Source organism: Mus caroli, unplaced genomic scaffold, assembly GCF_978045245.1.
Source record: "Mus caroli unplaced genomic scaffold, Mus_caroli_1 scaffold_7, whole genome shotgun sequence".
Classification (NCBI taxonomy): domain Eukaryota; kingdom Metazoa; phylum Chordata; class Mammalia; order Rodentia; family Muridae; genus Mus; species Mus caroli.
In genome coordinates this window covers 94,065,184-94,086,950 of record NW_028227262.1, presented here as the reverse complement: position 1 = coordinate 94,086,950, position 21,767 = coordinate 94,065,184, and the positions used below count along the sequence as shown (strand labels likewise).

Here is a 21,767-nt window from a genome sequence, read left to right as displayed (position 1 = left end):
TGGGCACTGCACACATGGTGCACATACATATGGCAAAGCACCTATATGCATAAAAGTAAATAACTCTTAAACAGATCTATAATAAATGATACACTGTTAAAAGTAGGGACAAAGTTTTCTCTTGAATATAGTAGATAGACAGCTAATGGAAGAAAATAAATCTAGGAAACGGAGACTGAAACTTACTGTCACCACGTACCTGTCCCTATCTACTCACATGCAATAACTGGCAGTTGCTTTGGGTCTGGTATGTTGGACTAGGGTATTCTATCTTCACCCTAGTCATACAGTCTTCAGTGTCATCACAGAGCAAGTGGAATAAATTCAGGAACTAAAAATCAAATAGTTTTCTCTTGGCTAATAAGAAAAACAGTTGAATTTTTGTGGTATTTCCTGTAACTTTTAGCATAGCTGAGACTAAAGCCAGCTTGGGCTATTTATTAAGATCCTGGGTTTTTGTTGTTGTTGTTTTGTTTTGGTTTTATTCATTTATTTACTTTATTTTTCAAGTTTATTTATTAAAATTTTTTGAGACAGAGTTTCTCTGTAGAGCTGGCTAACCTGGAACTTGCTCTGTAGGCCAGGCTGGCCTTGAATTCACAGAGATCTGCCTGCCTCTGCCTCCCAAATTCTGAGATTAAAGTTGTGAGCCACCACTGCCTGGCTAAGATCCTGTCTTTAATGCAAAAAAATAAGTGGATGATGAACTTAGCTACACTAATGTCATTAAGGAAAAGAAGAAAAGACATTCGAGGCTTAAAAAAATTCCAAATGTAAAAGTTAGTTTGAAATATAGTGAGTGGCAAAAGTCCTAGTAACTAGCTAAGTTCAGCAGCTGTCTTTTGTGTCCTTATACCTGAGACACTACTCTAAGTGCCAAGATCCAGTGAAGAATACAAGTAGAACTTCCAGTCTACCAAGAGTAATGAGATGAATGCATTCCTCAGATAACTGCCCTGTGCTTTCAGAAGACTTTCCTCAACATAGTGTCTCCAGTTTTACTATCTCAGTGGCAACAAAGCATTTCTTTCCCTTCATTTACCAGTGTATAAGTAGGAATAGCTTCTAGCAATTATTTTGAATAACAAATGTATGTGTCGGATAGATATTGTCTTCTTTACATAATCTAGTTGCGATTCTGTCACTTACGATTTTCATTCAAGCTCAGAATTTGAGGCTAAAAGTGGATAGGTTTGTTTCCATTCTCACTCAGTGGTTCTGTCATTAGCATCTTCAATGTTAACTCCTGGGTTTTAAAAGTTGCAGCTACATTTTATTACATTGAAAAGCATAATATATTTGTATATAATCTCAGTATTATTCTATACATTTAATTTTTGCATATCCAGAACGTAATATATGTTATGATTCGACTGCTTTTTATTTCCTGATTTAACTATTTAATAAACTTGTCTGCTAGATTGTCTCAAAGTATAAGTAAATGCAGTGGGCTCTTACCTTGATGAGTACTAAGACAGTGAGGAGAATGGAGGAGAGAGAATGGAGAGAGACTTGTAACTTGCATTAAGTAAGGAGAGTCCAAGGTTATTCTCAAAGCAGTGCTCAGCCTGTTTATTTAGTATGGTAAGGAATAAGGTTCACTGTAGGTTGCCTAAAAGAATGAGGCAGAGTGCCTCTGTGATCACATTTCCCTGTAGAGTTCTAATTGAAGCAGAAAGAAACCCAAAACAAAGCAATTTGAAAGGCATGTTAGAAGTCTTTTTAAAAAACAGCAGCCTTGAGTTTGCCCCTAATGATACCTGTTCTACTTGGCAGTTATTGACAACAAAACATACTACGCAGGCAGGCAGGCAGGCATGCATGAATACATGCGCACACAAACACACACACACACACAGACACACAGACACTCTCTCTACTGTGCTTGGAAGCAAAGTAAAAGCCATTCTCAAAACTAGGCCTGGGTCGGTCTAAAATCCTTTACAGCAAGAAGCTAAAAGTTTTCATAAACTTTTATGTCATTTTAATTTTAAAACTAGCCTGTGGGCTGTAATGATAAAGAAAGGATCTGGGACTGTAGAGATCTAGGGGTTATGGAAATGTGTGGCACAATCTTAGGCATGGGGAATTCTAACTGCTTAAAAGGCAAAGGCGCAGAGTGTCACTTATCACACTGGTGATGAGTCTGTTTGCAGGTGGCCTTTATAATGCCGAAGCAAAGCATTTGTTCTATTAATGTTATCATAAAGTTTACACGGGTGAGTCAGAAACTCTAAGACTGAATCTTTTGGTCACGTGACTATAGTTTCATGTTTGAATTCCTAAATGTTGACACCAGCTCAGCTGGGTTGATGTGAGTCATGTTAATGCTTAAACAAGAATTGTCTTTTAGTATGCTTAGTAATTGTATCTGTGCAGACTTCCAAAAGTACCTAGGTCTGAAAATTTTTAATTTATTTGTGAAATATATATTAGCTAACTACAAAAATTCACAGAAGAGTCAGGCTTCTTTTTGGACAGCTGTATTTACAGAGGAGCTCTGGGAGAGAATGAGTTGCAGACATGTGGGTATGAGCTGATGAGAGCTTCAGAGATGCTCTACATGCTCCTACTGAGGAACCTGCTCTATCAGCATTTATTTGGATTCAAAGAAAAGTGTCCTTGGTGTCTAGGTTACTCCTAATTTTGGGGTTAAGAATGACAGTTCTCCATACTAAGTGTTGCTGGCTTTGTTAGCTTCTCAGCAGCTGTGACCCGAAAAAAACAAAAGGCCAGCTTGATAGGAGAAAATTGGTTTTTGACCCATGGTTTCAGGTCATGGTGCTTTGGCCCCATGGCTGAGGCCCTTGGGAGGTAGAACTGTGTGACAGGGGAGAGCAATTCCTGTTTCTTGGTGGCCAGGAAGTGGATGGAGAGTGAAAGGAGGATGTGGTGGTGGTTCTGTCATTCCTCAAGGGTGTGCCCAACCAAGGCGCCGCCCCCCCCCCTCTACCTCCCTTAGCACCACAGTGTGCGCACTAAGCATTGGCACTTGGTAGGACAGGATGAGATCTAAGACTGACTTCAGTGAGTCTGGATTGTTAGCGAGTGCTTGTGTGGGTTTCATTTCTTGGCTTACTGAGTCACTCACAAGCTTACTATAGAATCCCCATGACACTATGGGGCATGGTGCCTTTTCCTAGTTAGCAGTAACCCGCTGAGTGGATGCTGCCTTCCAACCTGAGTAATGTGTCTGCCATTTTCTTCTCTTTTAAAACAAAAGGCAGCTTAATTTATTTAAGTTTATTTTTGAAACAGTTTATTTTCTGTAGCCCAGCCTGGCCTCAAACTTAACAAATCTCTTGCCTCCCAAGTGCTGGGATTCTGGATTTTTTTTTCTTTTTCTTCTTTCTTTCCTTCTTTTTTCCTTCCTTCCTCCATCCCTCCCTCCCTTTCCCTCCCTTTCTCTCTCTCTCTTTCTTTTTCCTTCCTTCCTTCCTTCCTTCCTTCCTTCCTTCCTTCCTTCCTTCCTTCCTTCCTTCCTTTCTTCCTTCCTGTTAGATTGTGTTGGTAGATTTTTCAAATGGTCTAATTAAATAGTGTTGATTTCTTATATTGTGGATTTTTACATTTCAATCATGGAGTATTTAAAACTTTGTTATTGAAGTTACACAAAAGCAAAGATTATGAATTGGAAACTCTTCCTTTGCTCTGAATTTGTCTAATTTAAAAGTTCTGAAGCTGGGCAGTGGTGGCGCACGCCTTTAATCCCAGCACTTGGGAGGCAGAGGCAGGCACATTTCTGAGTTCAAGGCCAACCTGGTCCAAGGAGTGAGTTCCAAGACATCCAGGGCTACACAGAGAAACCCTGTCTGGGGGGTGGGGGTGGGGTGGGGGAGGAACATTAAAAGTTCTGCTTTCTCCATCAGCTACAGAAGTGCTGTGAAACCATCCACTCTTTTAAAGACAGATGACTGACAGCTTCCTCAGTGAAGTCCTCATCATTTCTTCAATGCATTCTAAAAGTAAATCCTTTTCTAAGTGAGTGTGGTGTAATGACCCACAGGAGGAGCAGGACCACCCAAAATAATAATAGTATTTTCCTAAGTCTTAGATTCCACTATTGGAACATTTCACAGGATTTTTTTCCTCTTTAAGTTGTATTTTTTTCATTGTAATGTGTGATTTTGTACTTGCGCTTTAGACAAAGGAGACAGTAGTTTAAATTAATCTAAAATTTATTAATACTAAGTACCAAATAGCTTATTTCTTCTCATTTTCTATATTTTAATAGAAACATTTTAAGAATACCCTTTACCAAGTTAATATACATTATTCCTTTTACTAATTTCAAAGATAGATTTGGTAGATACAGTGGAAAGTCATTTGGATTTTAATGTTGTAGAGGGCTGTGTGTGCCACTCTGTTTTCGAAATGTATTGATGTATTTGTAGTCAAGTCCATCACTGCTTCTGTACAGAATGCTTATAAGCTATCAGAGTTAGTTGTAGCTATCAACATGACACAAACCTAGAGTCACCTGGGAAGAGGAAATCTCAACTGAAGACATGCCTTGTTCAAATTGATCTGGGGCCTGGGCTGAATTAAAAAGATAGCTGAGCCATTACAGTATCTAACTGCGCTTGCAGAGAACCCAGCTTTGCTTCTCAGCATCCACACGATGATAGCTCACAACCCTCTGCATCTTCCCTCCTGGGGATCCAGTGTCCTCTTCTGACCTCCTCAGGCACCAGGCACACACATGGTCCACAGACACACATGCAGGCAAAACACTCACACACATCAAAGTTTTGAAAAAGTAGCTGAACACGAGCCTGTGAACAAGCCAGTAAGCATCATCATTCCTGCATGGTCTGTACTTTGATTCTTCCTTGATTTTTGAGCTTCTTCCTGCAAGTATACCTTTGAGTATAATCCAAATAAACACTTTTACCCCCAGTTTCTCTTAGTCAAAGTGTTTATCATAGCAACAGAAGCAAACAAGCGAGTTTCTATGAAGTTTAAAAAAAAAAAAACAGTTTTGTTTTAGTGTTAAACTTTTGTTTGTCTGAGATAGGTGCTCTCTGTGTATATCCCTGGATCTCCTTGATTGACTGACGGACTTGGAGCTAGTTAGGGAGAGAGAGCATGTGGGGCTCAGCCTGCCTCTGTCTCCTGGGGAACACAGGCATGCGCCACCACCCTGGCTGCCTCAGCACTTCACTGATACCTATGGACATTGAGTTGGTTGTATTATGGAATAGTCAGTGTCCTTGCTAGGAGTTGTTTGGTCTACAGAAGTCTAACAAATGGAGAAATTTAATAAAATCCTCCACTATAACTGGTTTTACCAATTCTTCTTGGATTTGAAGTCTCTTAAGTTGTATTAGTGGCATTAGCCTTATAGAACATTTTCTGGTTTTATATGTGTGTACATCTTTGTGTAAGTGCAGGTATTTGTGTGCATGTATATAGAGATTAAAGATTGATATTATCGTCTATTACTTGCTTTCCATCTTACTGAACCTGTAACTCATCAATTCCACTAGACTAGCTGACCAGAGAGCTCCAATCTGCCTGTCTCTGCCTATGGGTGCTGGAAATCTGAACTCAGGTCCTTATGCCTGCACACCAAGTATTTTACACACTGAGCCACCTCGTAGCCTTTGGCTTTATATGTTGCATAGCTATGTTATTTACAGAAATATTTGTTTAATTTGAGCATTACTTTTTAGACTAGAACTTTTTAAAGACAGGTCTCATGTTCTTGAATTCACTGTGCAGCAAGACCTGGACTTGATCCACCTACCCACCCCCATCCAATTCCTGAGCTGCTGAGACTGTCCACCTTCCATAACCATTAACGTGCCACCATGGTTGTGTAAACTCTGGTATAATGTGTAAACCTCTGATTTGGGGTAAGAATCAAAGGATTTTGTTACTCATGAAATAACAACAGCCGAAATAAAAAGTCCTTTGTTGGTCCTGAAGCCTTGATCCCCCCCCCCCATCAGTGAGCAACTGCAATAAAGAACTCAAGGAACCTGTGCTCTACAGATGTCCTTGAAAAGATTCCCAAGGGCACAGAAACACCAGTGTAAGACCCAGGGAGAATGGCCTTCTAAGTGCTGCTTTCTCTGATTGCTTTTGCCTGCCATCTTTGTTCTTCTCTTTAGAATCGACTTTTCTTCCTGACTAGGTACGTTTGCATGGTTACAGTGCAGAGACAGAAAATGTCCAGTGAAAAGTCCCCTCTCACCTTAGCAAGCCCTTGGTTCTTTCCAGAGGTAGCTTGAATTTCTTATACTCTATAAAGGGTATTTGTGTATGTAAACAGCTGAGAATGTCTTTGGGACTAGTATCTTGTAGTTACGATCAGCCAAGGTTGTATGTATTTTTGTATTCCTGATAGTGGACATACATTAGAGGATTAGATAGAGTTCAGCATAACCTGTCTCATGCCAGGTGTAGTACCAGTCAGGTATTAGTTATGTCTCACCATTGCTTTATGAGGTAGCTGCCTCCCCCAAATGTTCCTAAGTAACTTGGAAATTGAGAATCACACCTGTCTAAGCTATATACATGCTGTAGGTTTTTTAAGGCGTTGGGGTTGAGGTTTTGTTTGTTTCTATATTCAAATTGTTTGACTCTCTTATTGCCATTATGAGCCCACCTTTAACATGATAACTTCATGCACTATTCTGATTTTAAAGCATACAGTAATAAGGCCTGAAAATCTGATTCTTACCATCCCTCAATGTAGTGACTCACCATGAATGCACCTGAATCTTAATTAAAAGCAGAGTTTATTACAACTTTTTAAATGTATTAAACAGTTTAAGTTTGTTGGAGGGAAGAGTGCCATGTAGGACAATATTTGATTAGGTATAGCAATTGTGATGTTTATTTGCTTGTTTTCTTTTTGTGAAATGTGAGAGAAATGGGGAATAGATTGAAAATTTGGAAGATGAGGAAGTAATTCTGTGTATACTAATTCCTTAGATGGCTTGTATGGCTGTTTGCAGCCTATAAGGAACTTACCTTTTTTAGTACTTGGCTTTTTGAGTTTGCTTTTAGGTCACCGTGGGAATGAAAATGTGCTTTGGAAGTCATCTTTTCTCCCCTTGTGTTCCAATTTTCCTATTCCAGATTCAAGTCCATTTCACTTTGGTCACATTTTCTTGAAGGAGATGCCAGGTGTGCATTTCCAAAATATTTCCAGGCATATGATTTTTAAATTATTAAAAAACTCTGTTTTTCAGTAGTCTTTTTATTTGCTCTTTCAACCTATGAACTACATTACTGTGCTGCCCAAGCTGGCTCCCATGTTTAACCCCTCCTGCATGCTTAAGATTTTAGCTGTGAGCCATTCCTTGAAGTTGACCTTATATTTATATTGTTTTTAACAGTACAGTTGAATGGTAGCTGCATGATTAATATGATCAATTCTTTGTTGTATTTATACACACACACAACACACACACGCGCACGCACACACGCAAGCAAATGCATTGAGGTAGAGAAGTCTGGAATTCCAAGGTGAGCCAGAATGAGATTCTGAGAGAGAGGAGAACCAACACTCACCAGGGGTTTGCACTTTGAGGCAGACTGTTAAAGGTTGATACCATAGTTATAGTGATATTTAACTTGAAAATCAGCTTCATTTTATTAAATTTCATAAGCTGTTACAGTATATGAGTAGAACAACCCCTTGTGTGTCTGAAATGTCAAATATTAGCATTAACTCCTTCTAAACTAATTTAGGTACCTGAAAATATTAGTAAGAGAGCCCCCACTTTTCATTATTTGAGTAATTGCTTTTTACTAATATTGTGATTTTTTTTTTTTAATTCTTGATTTTTCTAGGGATTATTTCACATTTCAGCTGCTTTTGTTTTCTTCTGCTATCATTGAGGGTTCAAGAGAAAGTAAATCCTCAGGTAAAACGCCTGATGTGTGATAGTGCTCGGCATCGTCTTGGCTGGAGAGATGAAATACTGTTTGGATGCTTGTCTGAAAGTGACTGTGGTGATAGACTTGTGCATGGAGCCATGGCTGCCTCTGACACTCACTCGGCCTTTGTTGTTTTGGCTTTTGGAGACTTTTGGCTGTCTGCTTTTCTTCATGTTGTCTTGATCCACAATAATTTTATGGATATGTGCTTGGACCTGCTAAATTTTTTAATTTTGCATAGTTGGCTGCTTGAATTGTAAGTAATCTCTTTGGACAAAGAGCTTGAGAAGCTATAAGTGAAATATCAATTTACAGAAGTTTATAATTAGCTTATAAATATATGTTCACCAGCTATTACATATTTTAAGGTTTGATATTTTACCATAACTGAAGTTGAAAATTCAAGAGCTGATTGCAGTTGGCTTGTGGCCACTACAGTGATAGCACAGATGATGCTGTTTTTTTTCTCTGACAGAACATGTTATTTATTGGCCAGGATTGCTTAAAGCTGTTCAAGCAGTAGGGTGTGAGCTGCTCTCTACTTTTATAATATAATACTAACTCCCAGTAGCTGAGTGTGGCCAGTCTCAAGACTTTTCCCCAGGAGCTGGAGAGAGATGGTTCAGTGGTTAAGAGTGTACGACACTTGCAGAAGTCCCCAGCTCAATATCTAGCACCCATGTGGGGCAGCTCACAACTGCCTATGACTACAGGCAGCACAGAGGACCCAACCCGTCCGACCCGGGAGCACAGCACGCACAGCATCTGCTCTAACTCCATGGTCCTCTCCAGCTGCAGAATGTCACACACTTAAGGATGTCTGAAACCCTCCGTTTGCATCAATATGTATGCTACTAAAATGAGGTTTTTAAAAATGGAATGAAGTTATTATTTCTTCAACAAAACTCACAAAGTAGGCAAAATTCTACTTAATTAGCCAACCTAAATCCAAGTTATGGCCCCAAAACACAACGAATTTCGTGTTTCTGATAAGTTACTGAACTTGCTCAAGCCTTTTTGCTCACATGTAAATGTAGATAACAGTCATCATTGTGTAAGATTAACATCAAATCTAAGTATGTCCAAAAGAATGCAATAAAGTGCTTATTTGTATTGCCTTATGTGAATGAAGCCACAGTGTATGCAGTGTTGGGCAAATCATCTGCATGTGATTGTTGTAATCTGCCCATAGTAACGGTGTCCAAGGTCAGAGGGTCTCAGACATTCCATGGCAACAGAGAGTTGAACAACTGAAATATCAGGATGAGGTGTAAAAGAAATAGGATAATAATTGGCTTTGTGTTTTGAAGAAGTCCGTAAAGTATTTCCTATTAACAAAAAAGTTTAGGTAACTTATAAAATATTTGCAGAATTCTTTAAAATCTTAACTATATTTTTAGTACATTCCCTTTGTTAATATTGAAGACAAGTAATAGGATGTTTCAAAGGTTGACTAGATTACTAGCAAAATGGAAATCTGTATTAAGTTTTCAGTTTTCACATTTTTAAGTTATTGGGGGGAGGAGTTCTTGTTGGTTTTTGAGGCAGTCTAGGTTGTCCTCACTGTGGAGACCAGGCTCTACAGAGAGGAGATACTCCTGCCTCTGCCTCCCAGGCGCTGGGAGTAGCGGTGTGTGCCACCGTGCCAGCCCATAAATCCTTAACTTTTTGTGGGTACTCTCATCCCAGCGCCATTTCTCACTGTTACCCTACCTTCAGAGAGTGCCCTCCTCCTGTCTTAACCTCCTGGGTATAGTTAGGACTGTGCGACTATGCCTGGCTCAACTCCAAGTCTCATGCACTTCCTAGTCTTACTTGCTCTTTCTGCACAGCCCCTCTCCCCCTTGTACCAATCTCCGGATACCAAGAAACTCAGGTATCTGTTACTGTCTTGAGATGGAATGCACCACCAAAGTGATCCTGACAACCCACCTCTTGTTAAACATGATTGTTTTAGCTTTTCCCCATATCTATATGTTAAAATTCCTACATCGATGTTAAGGCACCAGGGAGGTAGAATGGTGTTCATGCCAACTACTCTAGATGTGTTATATCGGTGATGAACACAGAAAAATCGCAGTTCAGTTTTCACATGGCACAGTGATTTTTTTTTTTAAACTGTAAAAATGTTTTCATATAGATTTTATGAAAGGACTTTACATTTTGAAAAACTGAGCAATTTTTGAGACAGTGAATATAGGTTTTATTTTAAGAAGGAACTACATTCTAACTCAGTTGCTTACGTATCTCATTTGAGCATTGAGTAGCTGGAGAGTATTAAAGCTGACTTGTAATTGTTTGATCAGATGAGAGTTCTACAGGAACCCCTTGCCAGCAGGGCTTGATCTTTGGCTTTAAGCCGCTGTTTGGGGTGTTTGTGGGTGGGTGTACTTGTCTTGATACTGAAAATATAACTATATTTGAACTGGAGCTAAAAGGAATTTAAAATCAGAATAACTGCCTTGAATCCAGCATTCTGAATTAAGATAGGGCAGTTTTGTTTTGTTTTTTTGTTTTTTTTTTTTAACTAAACTTCAAAGTGTTTGAGGCTCATACTCACCTATCAAGTTTAAAACATTATATAGAATTCTTAAAATACAATTCTTTGTTATATTCTTATATTCTTAAAATATATAATTTTATAGATTGGATTTGCCTTTTGTACAAATTTTATGAGTAGGATAAAATTTAGAAACATTTACTGAAAATTTTAATTAATTATTTTAGCTTTAATAAATATTAAAATTGTCATAGCAAATTCTTAAGGCATTGTAATGAAGACATCAACTTGGTTATAGGTCAGTATAGAAGTGTTAGAGAAGTCAGGTATTGTACTGGCTAGTTTTGTGTCAACTTGACACAGCTGGAGTTATCACAGAGAAAGGAGCTTCAGTTGAGGAAATGCCTCCATGAGATCCAACTGTAAGGCATTTTCTCAATTAGTGATCAAGGGGGAAAGGCCCCTTGTGGGTGGGACCATCTCTGGGCTGGTAGTCTTGGGTTCTATAAGAGAGCAGGCTGAGCAAGCCAGGGGAAGCAAGCCAGTAAGGAACATGCCTCCATGGCCTCTGCATCAGCTTCTGCTTCCTGACCTGCTTGAGTTCCAGACCTGACTTCCTTGGTGATCAACAGCAGCATGGAAGTGTAAGCCAAATAAACCCTTTCCTCCCCAACTTGCTTCTTGGTCATGATGTTTTGCCCATGTATAGAAACCCTGACTAAGACAGGTATTTTTCTTTCAACAGTATATTTGGTTCTTGATACAGGATACTCTATTTCGTGTTGAATCTAGTGTGTAGACTTAGGGTATATATATAGTTAATGACATTTGTTTCTCAGATGCTCAACTCACTCATCTTTCTCATCATGAGTGAGATTGAGGGCCAGTGTCTTCTGAACCCTGAGTGCACTGTCCGTCAGCTAGAGGAGACTGGTGTGTTTTAGGATGGGCGTGTGCTGCAGTTTTCTTTTCTTTTCTTTTGAGACAGGGTCATTCTGTATAACTCAGGGTAACTATGAACTTTCAGTCCTCCTGCCTGAAGCTTCCTGTGGGCTGGCATTACGTGTCATAATTTATGGAGGTGTTTTTTCTCATTGGTATATAAAACCGTGATACATCTCACAATCATGTATGGGCTGCGTAGAAAGTAGTGCTTCCAACAAGAGCTTGCTGATAGGAGCCTGATATAGCAGTCTCCTAAGGGCCTGTGCCAGTGCCTGACAAATACAGAAGTGGATACTCACAGCCATCCATTGGACTGAGCACAGGGTCCCCAATGGAGGAGCCAGAGAAATACCCAAGGAGCTGAAGGGGTTTGCAGCCCCATAGGAGGAACAACAATATGAACTAACCAATATCTCCAGAGCTCCCTGGGACTAAACCACCAACCAAAGAAAACACATGGTGGGATTCATGGCTCCAGCTGCATATGTACCAGAGGATGGCTAGTCGGTCATCAATGAGAGGAGAGGCTCTTGGACCTGTGAAGGTTCTATGCCCCCAGAATAGGGGACTGCCAGGGTAAGGGAGCTGGAGTGGGTGGGTTTGGTAGTAGGGGGAAGGGGGAAAGAATAGGGAGTTTTTGGAGGGGAAACTAGGAAAGGAGTTAACATTTGAAATGTAAATAAAGAAAATAATAAAATAAAAACTATTTTGAAAACTCTAAAAAAGTAGTGTTTCAGTTTTGAATTTTTATTAGAAAATTCATTCACACCTTTATTAGGTTTAAATTGGTTTTATTTTTGCAGGTAAAATCTACATGGTAGAAATATAGTTTAATTTTTAAGAATTAGAAATCTTTATTAAGTGGTTTTCTCTGTTCTGCAGTGCTGGGGATGAGGCACATCATGTTTCACTCTTCCTGCTGTCTGTTAACTGGGTCCCTAAATGACAGGCCAAACACTAAGACTTCAGTGGAGAAGAAAGCGGGAGGTGGAGATAGAGGAGAATTCCAAAGTGGGGAGGAAACAGGAAGAGAATGGCTCCTGTCCAGCGACAGCTGATGAGAGTGGCCCGCCCCTCTGCTCAACAGAAAACCGTGCAATATGGGAACCTGAGGAGAATGCTGTGACACTTGTTCTTATCTCTGTGTTAGCTGCTGATCATGATCTATCTTAGCTTATGAGGGAGTGCCGAGAAAGTTGTTCATTACCAGGCTTCTATTCTCCATCAGTCTGCTGCATCAGAATGAATCTTTGAGGGGAGCTACATAATCTCTACAGTTTTATTCATACTCTACAGTGATGGCATGCTTTAGGTTTTCAGCGTTTTTGTTTTGTTTTGTTTTTTCGGGTTTGTTTTGTTTTATTTTGTTTTGGTTTTTCGAGGCAGGGTTTCTCTGTATAGCCCTGGCTGTCCTGGAACTCACTTTGTAGACCAGGCTGGCCTCGAACTCAGAAATCCTCCACGCCACCACGCCCGGCTCAGTTTTCAGCCTTTTTAAAGGAACACAAAGGATATGTAGCATGCAAGTTCAACCAGGGTTCCTTTAAACAGTAATATAGAACATTAAGCTGGAGTAGTGGTGTATACTTTCATTCCCTGTTCTCAGGAGGCAGAGGCATAGGCAGAGGCAGGCAGGGAGGGAGGGAGGGGTCTCTATACATTTAAAGCCAGCCTGGTGTACATAATGACTCTGGGCCAGCCATGGGCTACATAGTAAGACCCTGTCTCATACATAGAACAGTAGTGGGGCTTAAATTACAATTTCTGAATTTTTTTTTAAAGGAACATCTGGGTTGTAGTAAGGGGTTTTCCCTTGTGTTTTTAACCATGGTGAGTCTTTACAGTCCCTTCAGCACTGTCTGGAAACCACTTAGGTCACCATGTGGGCTGCCGTGCCGTTGTTGACGGGAAAGGCTAGGGAGAGTTGTCTCTCTCTTTTTGTTATCTGCTTTTTTTATTTTTTAAGATAAGCAGCTTTTTTTAGCAGTTTCCTGTAGGGCATTATTGTTTCTTTTGTTTTCTTTAATTAAAAAACAAAAAAACTTCGAATGGCTATTTTATATTCATGTCTTCTTAGCCATACTACACTAAATTTTTTTGAACTATCTTAGACATTAAACTAATATTGACACATGGGGAAAGACTATGAATTTCAAATTACACATAACCGAGTTGTTGACTTTGGATCAGAATCTTGTGCAAGTTGAGAGCTATGGTAGTGTGTCCGTGCTTACTCTTATTCATGCCTCAGTGAACCGGGAGTGTAAGATGTCCAGAAGCAGACGTGACGAGCACTCAGTCATCGTCAGCAGTACTTCAGGTGTAGGTGCTGAGTTTTAGGTAGTTGGGGAGGTGTAGTATGCCATTCGTTGGTGGGTTAGGTTTTGTCTTTTGTTTTTTCAGTTTGATGGCTAGTTTTGCTGTACTGAGTTCTTTTTCTCTCCACAGAGGATGTGCTGAGTAAAGATACGGGGGAATGTGCAATATGCCTTGAAGAACTGCAGCAGGGGGACACCATAGCACGGCTGCCTTGCCTGTGTATATATCATAAAGGGTAAGCTTGGTAGGCCTTTAACTAAGTTGATGTCCCAGTAAAATGATTATTTTCTTAGTTCAAGCATTGTAGTTAGGGCTAAAAGGTTTCTTCTTCGTGCAAACTCTTCTGCTCAGCTTAGGATCTTAATACTACTCCACCTCCCTTGCTCCGCCTTGCTCAGGTCAAAGTTGAACATGCATCTGTTGGACCTAAGTGGCTGCCATTTTTAAGCCACTTAGTGTTCTGTAAGTGTTTTTCAGCTTGGTCAGCAGGTGTCTGTGTAGCAGCCACTTCAATTTACAACTGGGAAATAAGACAGTAGGACTGCCTCCAGGTTTGTATTTCAACCAAATGGCAAGCCGAGAGCCCAGCTTGTTGTACATACATTTTTCTTGCTTTCAGAGTAATATAGGACTAATATTAGCTTAAAAAACAAAGCCAGGTATGGCAAGGCTCTTGTTCAGTTCCAGCACTCAAGAGGATGAGGCAGGTGGGTCTCTGAGTTCTCCGCCAGCCTCGTCTACGTGCTGAGTTCCAGGCCTAGCAGTGAGATTCTGTTGCAAAAACAACCACTATTTACCTGCAAAGAGAATAGAAAATTAAGGCCTAGAGAGTTGGCTCAGGGATTGAGAGCACATCTTGGTCATTTTAATTCCTAGGACCCATGTCAAGGACCTCACACGCACCTGCAACTTGGGAGAGGCTATAGGTGGAAGGACCCCCTCTGGCCCCAGAGGGCACGGCACTCACATGCACATACCTACACGCATACTCTTATTAAAAGAAGTGATAAAATATATTTAAATTTTAAAAAAGAAATAGGAAGTTGTAGCATTGGAACCAAGGGGAAGAATAAAGTGGAGTTATACTTAAAAGTAGGGGCTGTTGCAACATGGAGAAAGCAGAGTGAACAAAACACAAAAATCCAATCCAAGCCAAGCAGTCATTATATCTGTAAGAATAAACTACAAGTAGTGAACTAGAGGAATGTGATATTGATAAGAAACATGCTTTAAAGGTACAGATGAATACAGAATTAAAAGGGTGGAGAACCATATCTAGGCAATTGATAACTAACTAAACAATGCGTGCTAAAATCTCACGAAGTAAACCATCATGGGAAGCGCTGCCTAGACCAGAGTGACTATGCAGTGTTAAACACAGAAAACTCTTCTTGGTTATCTAGCTTGATATAAACTATCTTGATTGTTTTTAAAAATTCCTGACTAAAAAATAAATGAGCTAAGATACAAAAAAGTTGAACAGTCGCGGCTTGCTAAGTTTTGACTTTAGTTTTGCAGATAGAATCTAACGGTATAACATAAGATAGCTTCAAAATGCCCTTGCAGCCTGGGCTTCCCTCACCGCTGTGTCCTCCCTCAGCCTCCTGAGAGCAGGTGATTTGGGGTGTGTGTCACTGTGCCTGACTTCCATACTTTTGCTTTTACTTGTCAGTAGTGGAGATAGAACTTGGGGTCTTACAGGTGCCAAGCTGTTCTTTACCACTAAGCTGCATCCCTAGCCCTGTGATTGAGTCTGATGAATGTATATGTTTGTATATTTATCCAACAGTTATTGAAACATAAGGTATCTAAGATTAATATACATGTAAATCATATTATATATACAAAGACTTAGTATTATAAAAAATAATATCTGTATAGTTAATGCTGCCCCAATCAACTCTTAGTTTCTTGTAACTGGACACAGTGTTTCTAAAAATATATGTGGACTAAAAGTGAAGGGCCAAAAAGAGCAGTGAGCATACTCCTGAAGAGTAATACTGTTGGCACATGTCCTAAGAGATACGGAAATACAACAAGGACAGAAGTGAGTCCATGCGCACATGAGCCCGCATGGGGAGCCCACAACATGAGACTGGGGGACATGTAAACTGCAGTCAGCATTGCCAGTCCTTCCACTGATCAGCTCACTATATGATCTTAGGTTTTTTTGTCTTGTCTCTGAATGTTTAAGATAAGAATAATAGTACAGACTTATTTAGTTATGAGGATTTAAATGCGTTAAAATTTGGGAAATGTTAGCACTAATAAATAAATGTTAAGTAAATGAAAACATTTGACTAGAGGTACTGTAACAGTGTTGTAGACCGAGTAAGCTTTTGGTAAATGGTGCTGTGATTAATTAGTTACCAATACAAAACAAGCAGTTGAATCCCCTTTTTTAAGTTGAAAATAAGAATTCTAGGTTGTCCCAGGCAGCATGCATCAGCTGGTCTGAGGCCCCCGGCACAAATACAGCAGAGAAGTACCTGGTCTGGCCTCAGTGAGAGAAGACTCCCCTAACCCTTGAGAGCTTGAGGCCCCAGGAAGTGGGGAGGGTAAGGGGGGTGAGGAATGGGATGAGGAACTGAGGACAGACCTTGGACAGGGAGGGGGATAACGATTGAACCATAAAAAAGGATTAAAAATAATTAAAAAAAAAAAAGAATGCATCTCTCTATTTCCATAATTAAAGTTTAGTGAAGAGGAAATGTAAAAAGAATTCTAGGTTGCCTCTGCAGTACATGTGAAATTCAAAGTCTAAGGAAGAGCCGGACGTGGTGGCACACACCTTTAATCCCAGCACTCGGGAGGCAGAGGCAGGCGGATTTCTGAGTTCGAGGCCAGCCTGGTCTACAAAGTGAGTTCCAGGACAGCCAAGGCTACACAGAGAAACCCTGTCTCAAAAAACCAAAAAAAAAAAAAAAAAAGTCTATTTTAAGGAATACGTTTACCTTTTTATAAGCACTTTCTTTTTGCTTACGATATATCCTTCTTCCCTCCATCTCCCCAAAATATGCTTAAGGAGTACTCAGAGATGACTCAGCAGCAGAGAGCCTGGCTTCTGTTTCCAGCACTCACATGGTGGCTCAGGCCTCCTGTAATCCCAGCTGTAGAGGCTCTGACACCTTCCCTCCTGACATCCAGGAGCTCATGTACACATATGGTAGACCTAGGTACACTCAGTCGTCAAATTTAAAGTAAACTTAGATGATTGATAAAATGGTTACAAGTTGAATCATATTTACATTTCAGGTAGAAATGGTGGAAATGCCGCTGAACATGACAACAGTTTTATGTTGGAAATAGAAGAGTCAGATCTGTGGCAGATGATGTGTGTAGCTGGCATATAGAAACCCAGTTTCTGGCATCCTAAGTGCTACTGTGTAACCGCTACAGATGAGGACAAGCCTGCAGTGATGCAGTGGTGAAGGGCACTCCTTCCCGTGACCTGCTCAGGATCCCATCAGGCTGGGTTTCAGACAAGCCCCAGCCACAGTTCTAGGTTTATGTGCATTAGCTTTTGTCTTCATGGCCTATCAGTCTGGATTCTTCCTTAATTATACATGATATTAAACTCATTAATATTCCCAAAGCACAGTATTTATTAACAATCAACATGGTTTTGATCTGGTAACAAAGTATGTTGTATGATTTTCCTTTAATGTGATACTAACCATCAAGCCCTGTTACTTTAGTTTATGACTTTGTGGAAAGGTTTATTAAAAAGCATGCATAGTGCCAGGCATGGTGATGTCTACCTGGAGTCCCAGTATTCAGCAGGCTGAAGCAGAAGGATCTCCAATTTGTGATCAGCATAGAATATAGCGATACTTACTTTATTTCAGAATCCCTGACCCCACACCAGATAGGTAGGTATGTACGTATGTATGTATGTAGGTAGATAGGTAGGTACATACATACATACATACATACATACATACATACCTGAATAATAGTAGGGTCTTGAAAATCTGTAAGAAAAAGACCAAAAGGGAGCCATGGGGAAACTGCATTGAGATGGTTCAGTGGGTTCAGTGGGCAAATGTACTCGCCCCCAAGCCTCACTACCTGAGCTTGCTCCTCAGGATCTTCAAGTGGATGAAGAGAACTTACTCCTGTAGGCTGTAGTCGCCACATGGTGACCAAAGCACACACAAAACCCCCTGCAATAAATAAATTATAATAAAATATTTTTGAAAGTGAAAAATTGTTAGCAATTCATTTAGAAAAGAGGATCAGTATAGCTGGTGGGAAGCTATAGTTGCCAAGTATATGTTACAGGCTGGTCATTCTGCTCTCAGGTCTGTGCTGCAGAAAAAGTCTAAAGAAAGCTGTTCCTGCCCAAAATTGAAGGGGAAAGGAATAAGGCATCCAAACCCGATGTGAACCGGCACCGAGAAAGCCTCACTGTGACTTTTTAAAAAGCCAATTCAAACTATAATTAGTGACAGAATTGATTTATATTTTTTGTATGACTGTTCAGAGACTGCCCATAGATAACTGAGAACTTCTATAGTAAAAGAATAGATAAATTGTGATATTTTCTTTTCATTATTTATTTTGAAACAGGATTTCACCTAAATTTTCTAGGCTGGCCTTAAAGCTATCATCCTCCTGCCTCAGCAACCAAACAGCTGGGATTATGTGACATCAAATCCAATCCATGTGGTATACTTATATAATGAAATACACATTTAAAAGCATTTATGAAAAAGGCAAATGAGGCGTAATATTTATTGTAGCATTAATTTAAGTTTTTAAATACGGGGAAACACTATATGTTTTTAGAATATGCACCTTTAGAATTATCTAGTAAGAAAATGCCTAAGAATAAAAAGTACTAACTTCAGAATGCTGCCTTTCTGATGGAGCAGCAGGAGAGAGGATGTCACAGACTAAACAACCAATCGAAACTGTGTGGGTTGATGGCAGTTTACATGACAGATTCTGAAGCCACTTACTGCATTCTCATCACGAGCCCAGGTTACATGGCTATAGAGTAAGAACCCATTGAAGACCGCATAAGTACTGTTGAGTTACAGGAGTTATAACCACATGTAGCACTTTGTTTTAAGATGTAGGTGGGAGGTTTTTTAGGTTCAGTGGTACACACCAGACACGTTGCAGGGTGATATTTATTACAGGGCCATCAGGAGTTGCTAAAGCATTTAGAAGTATCGACATACTTTACCTTTTATTTCTATTATTGTCACCTGTAGAACCACCCTGTTGGGTATGAGAATGGTAGCTCTTGTAGCTCTTCATTCTTCATTTCAGCATCGGCTAACCTGGCTTTCTGAGCATGCAGAAATTAACATGTTAACACCCCCACCCCCCCCCCCCACCCCAGTGAGAAGACTGAGCAGTTGGAATCCTGCTTTAGTTAGTGATTTACAAGCTGCTGGGCTTGTTACTTGTTCTTTGAAGACATTGATTGTATACTTGCCACAGCTCTGTGACTTTGAACTTTGGACAGTGAGGGGAATGTGCTACATCTATGCTGACAGTAGAGCAGCCATGGCACACATCACTATTGTGAGTACTTGAAATGGGACTGAGAAACAGGATTGTATGGTTAATTAATCTAATGAACGTATATAACTACTGCTTTGGGCAGTGCAGATCTATATTAGGAATAATTATGGGCTGTAAAGACAGCACAGTAAAGTGCTTGTCTTGCAAGAATGAGGTCTTGGGTTCAATCCTCAGAACCCACAAAAAAGAGTGAGTGTGGTGATCAGCACTTATAGTCTCAGTGCTAGGGGGTGGAGGTCGTGGGTCCCTGGGACTCACTACTGTGCTAGCCTGCCTCACTACCTCACTTAGTGAGTTCCAGGCTAGTGAGAGGCCCTGTTGAATAAAAAAAGGTGGGTAGCACTTGAGGAATAACCTCCAAGGTTGTGCCTGGCTTCTACATGTATGCACACATTCATATGTACACATGTGCACACGCGCGCACACACACACACACACACACACACACACACACACACACGAACGCATGCACAAATTCAAGGAGGATAGTAGGATACTTATATATACCCTGTACATAATTTCCAGTAAGATCATGAGCGCTCTATAAATGGTATCTTTGTCTGTGTATCTGTGGATTTCAGAGCAGGATAGAATTAAAGGTTCAGTAATTACACAGAAATGCGGACTTTTTAAATGTTAGGCAATAATGCCAAGAACTAAAAATTTAAATCATTTTTATTATACTGATAGACAACCTGAGCAGGCCTGTATGTAACTTTTTGAAAAGGAAATATTTTTCTAACTCTGACTTGATTTTTAAATATTGACGAAATATTAGTTTTCTAAGGGAATAGTTTTCCTTTTTAAAATTGAAAGTAGTTCATTGCATAATTGTGAGGATTTCCCCCGTAATAATGTAGAAGAACTGAAGTATAATTAACATCTTTTCTTTTTAGGTATAATCAGTAAAAATAACGATTCCCACCACCACCACCCCCAAGACAGTTAAGTCCAGTAGTAGTTAGTTATTTTTATTATAACTGTTAGGATATAATTATACATAGGACTTACCCTTTTCTAACTTTGTTCTTTTCTAGCTGCATAGATGAATGGTTTGAAGTAAATAGATCTTGTCCAGAGCACCCTTCAGATTAAGCACACCAGATTCCTGTGTCATGGGTAATTGTCCCTTTTTTGTTTGTGTGTGTGTGTGTGTGCACGTGTGCGAGTGTTTTCTAGATACTTTATAAGACTACTATATAAAATTTATATTTAAAGATACACTATGGAGGTTTAAGAGTCTTGCTCGGTGTTAGAATGCACACTTAACTATCACAGCCCTGGGCTTAATTCCCCAGCACCAAAAACCACTCCCAAAACAACAGCATAAAAGCAAACATAGCAGCTCCTCTGGATTCCTGAATACAGTTAGGTAGTGAGCAACCAGAGTACTCTGGGCACTGGAAACCACACTTGTTATTTAATTAAAGCTTACCGCTAGGAGGAAACAGACGGACAGTGAGTGAGGTACATACCACGACCACACTGTCCAGGAAGAATTCTTGAGGGGTCAGAGGAGTTAAGTCCCATGATGTTAAAAAGCAAGTTGTACTGCACATCCAATTACACAGCATACGCATGACTCTCTGTATAGCGTTTATATCTGAGCCATGTGCTTTAAGGAAAGAGGGCTAAAGTTATGCCATGCAAGACCTAAGTTCAGATCTTTCCCTGAACCCATGTAAATAAGCACTGGTCCAGTGATACACATTGAATTCCTAATGCTGAGGCAGGGGCTCCCTGGAGCTTAACCAGCTTTAACCAGTTAAATCTAGTTGGCTAGATTTAGTAGGAGGCTGTCAAAAATAAGGTGGAGAGTGATTGAGGAAGACCCGAGTTGTCAACTTCTGGCTCTCACACATGAGCACATGCACAGATGCACACCAACACTCTCACACAAAAGATGAAAAGAAACAAGGCACTCTTCAAGTTCCAGCTTGCAGAGAGAATTTACTCTGCACGCATGAGCACTGTTCCAGGTGTTTTCCTAGGAAATAAAATTCTGCTCATTCAGAAGGATTATGTGCTGGTATTGTGAGCATTATTTTCTGTCACTCGCTGGTGTTAAAGTAACCTTCAAGTTACACAGATAAGGACGTTGGAATGCTTGGGAAAGTTGACTTGTTGAGGGCACACAGTCTGTTGGTGCTAATTTGAACCCATGTGTTCTGATGCTGATGACTGAGATTAGGTGGCAATTCCTTTCAAAACCTGCTTCATGTGACTAACCAGTCTCCTTCCCATCCTTAATATATTGTGAAATGTTTGTACCTCTAATAAGCCAAACATCACAGTTTTGTTCTGCTGACTTAGTTTATTAATGCTTACTGAATTAAAGATAAACCCATAACTATCTCTTTCTTTATATCCCATAAGGTAATTTATAGAAGATATCATTTAGGATGGAGGGAAAAAATAAGGTTAATAACTTAATGGGCATTTTAAGTGTGAAGCATGTGACTAGTCTGAGTACTTCAGAGGCTGGAGAAGGCACAGTGGAGAGACTGCAGCTAGCAGTAGAGGGCTGCACTGTGACTGCAGCTGGAGCGCGGCAGTGTTCTGAGGTTCTGTG

The 21,767-nt window shown here is 40.0% G+C and overlaps 1 protein-coding gene across 2 annotated transcripts in view; it reads left to right on the top strand.

Annotated features, from left to right (window-relative positions):
• Znrf2 (zinc and ring finger 2) overlaps positions 1–21,767 on the top strand; it is a 75,360-nt gene that overhangs the window by 48,290 nt on the left and 5,303 nt on the right. For both annotated transcript variants that reach the window (XM_021164906.3, XM_021164905.3), the window contains exons 3-4: positions 13,787–13,892; positions 20,233–20,314. In XM_021164906.3, the coding sequence (XP_021020565.2) occupies positions 13,787–13,892; positions 20,233–20,290 (164 nt within the window). In that variant the 3' untranslated portion in view covers positions 20,291–20,314. The remainder of the gene's footprint in view (positions 1–13,786; positions 13,893–20,232; positions 20,315–21,767) is intronic.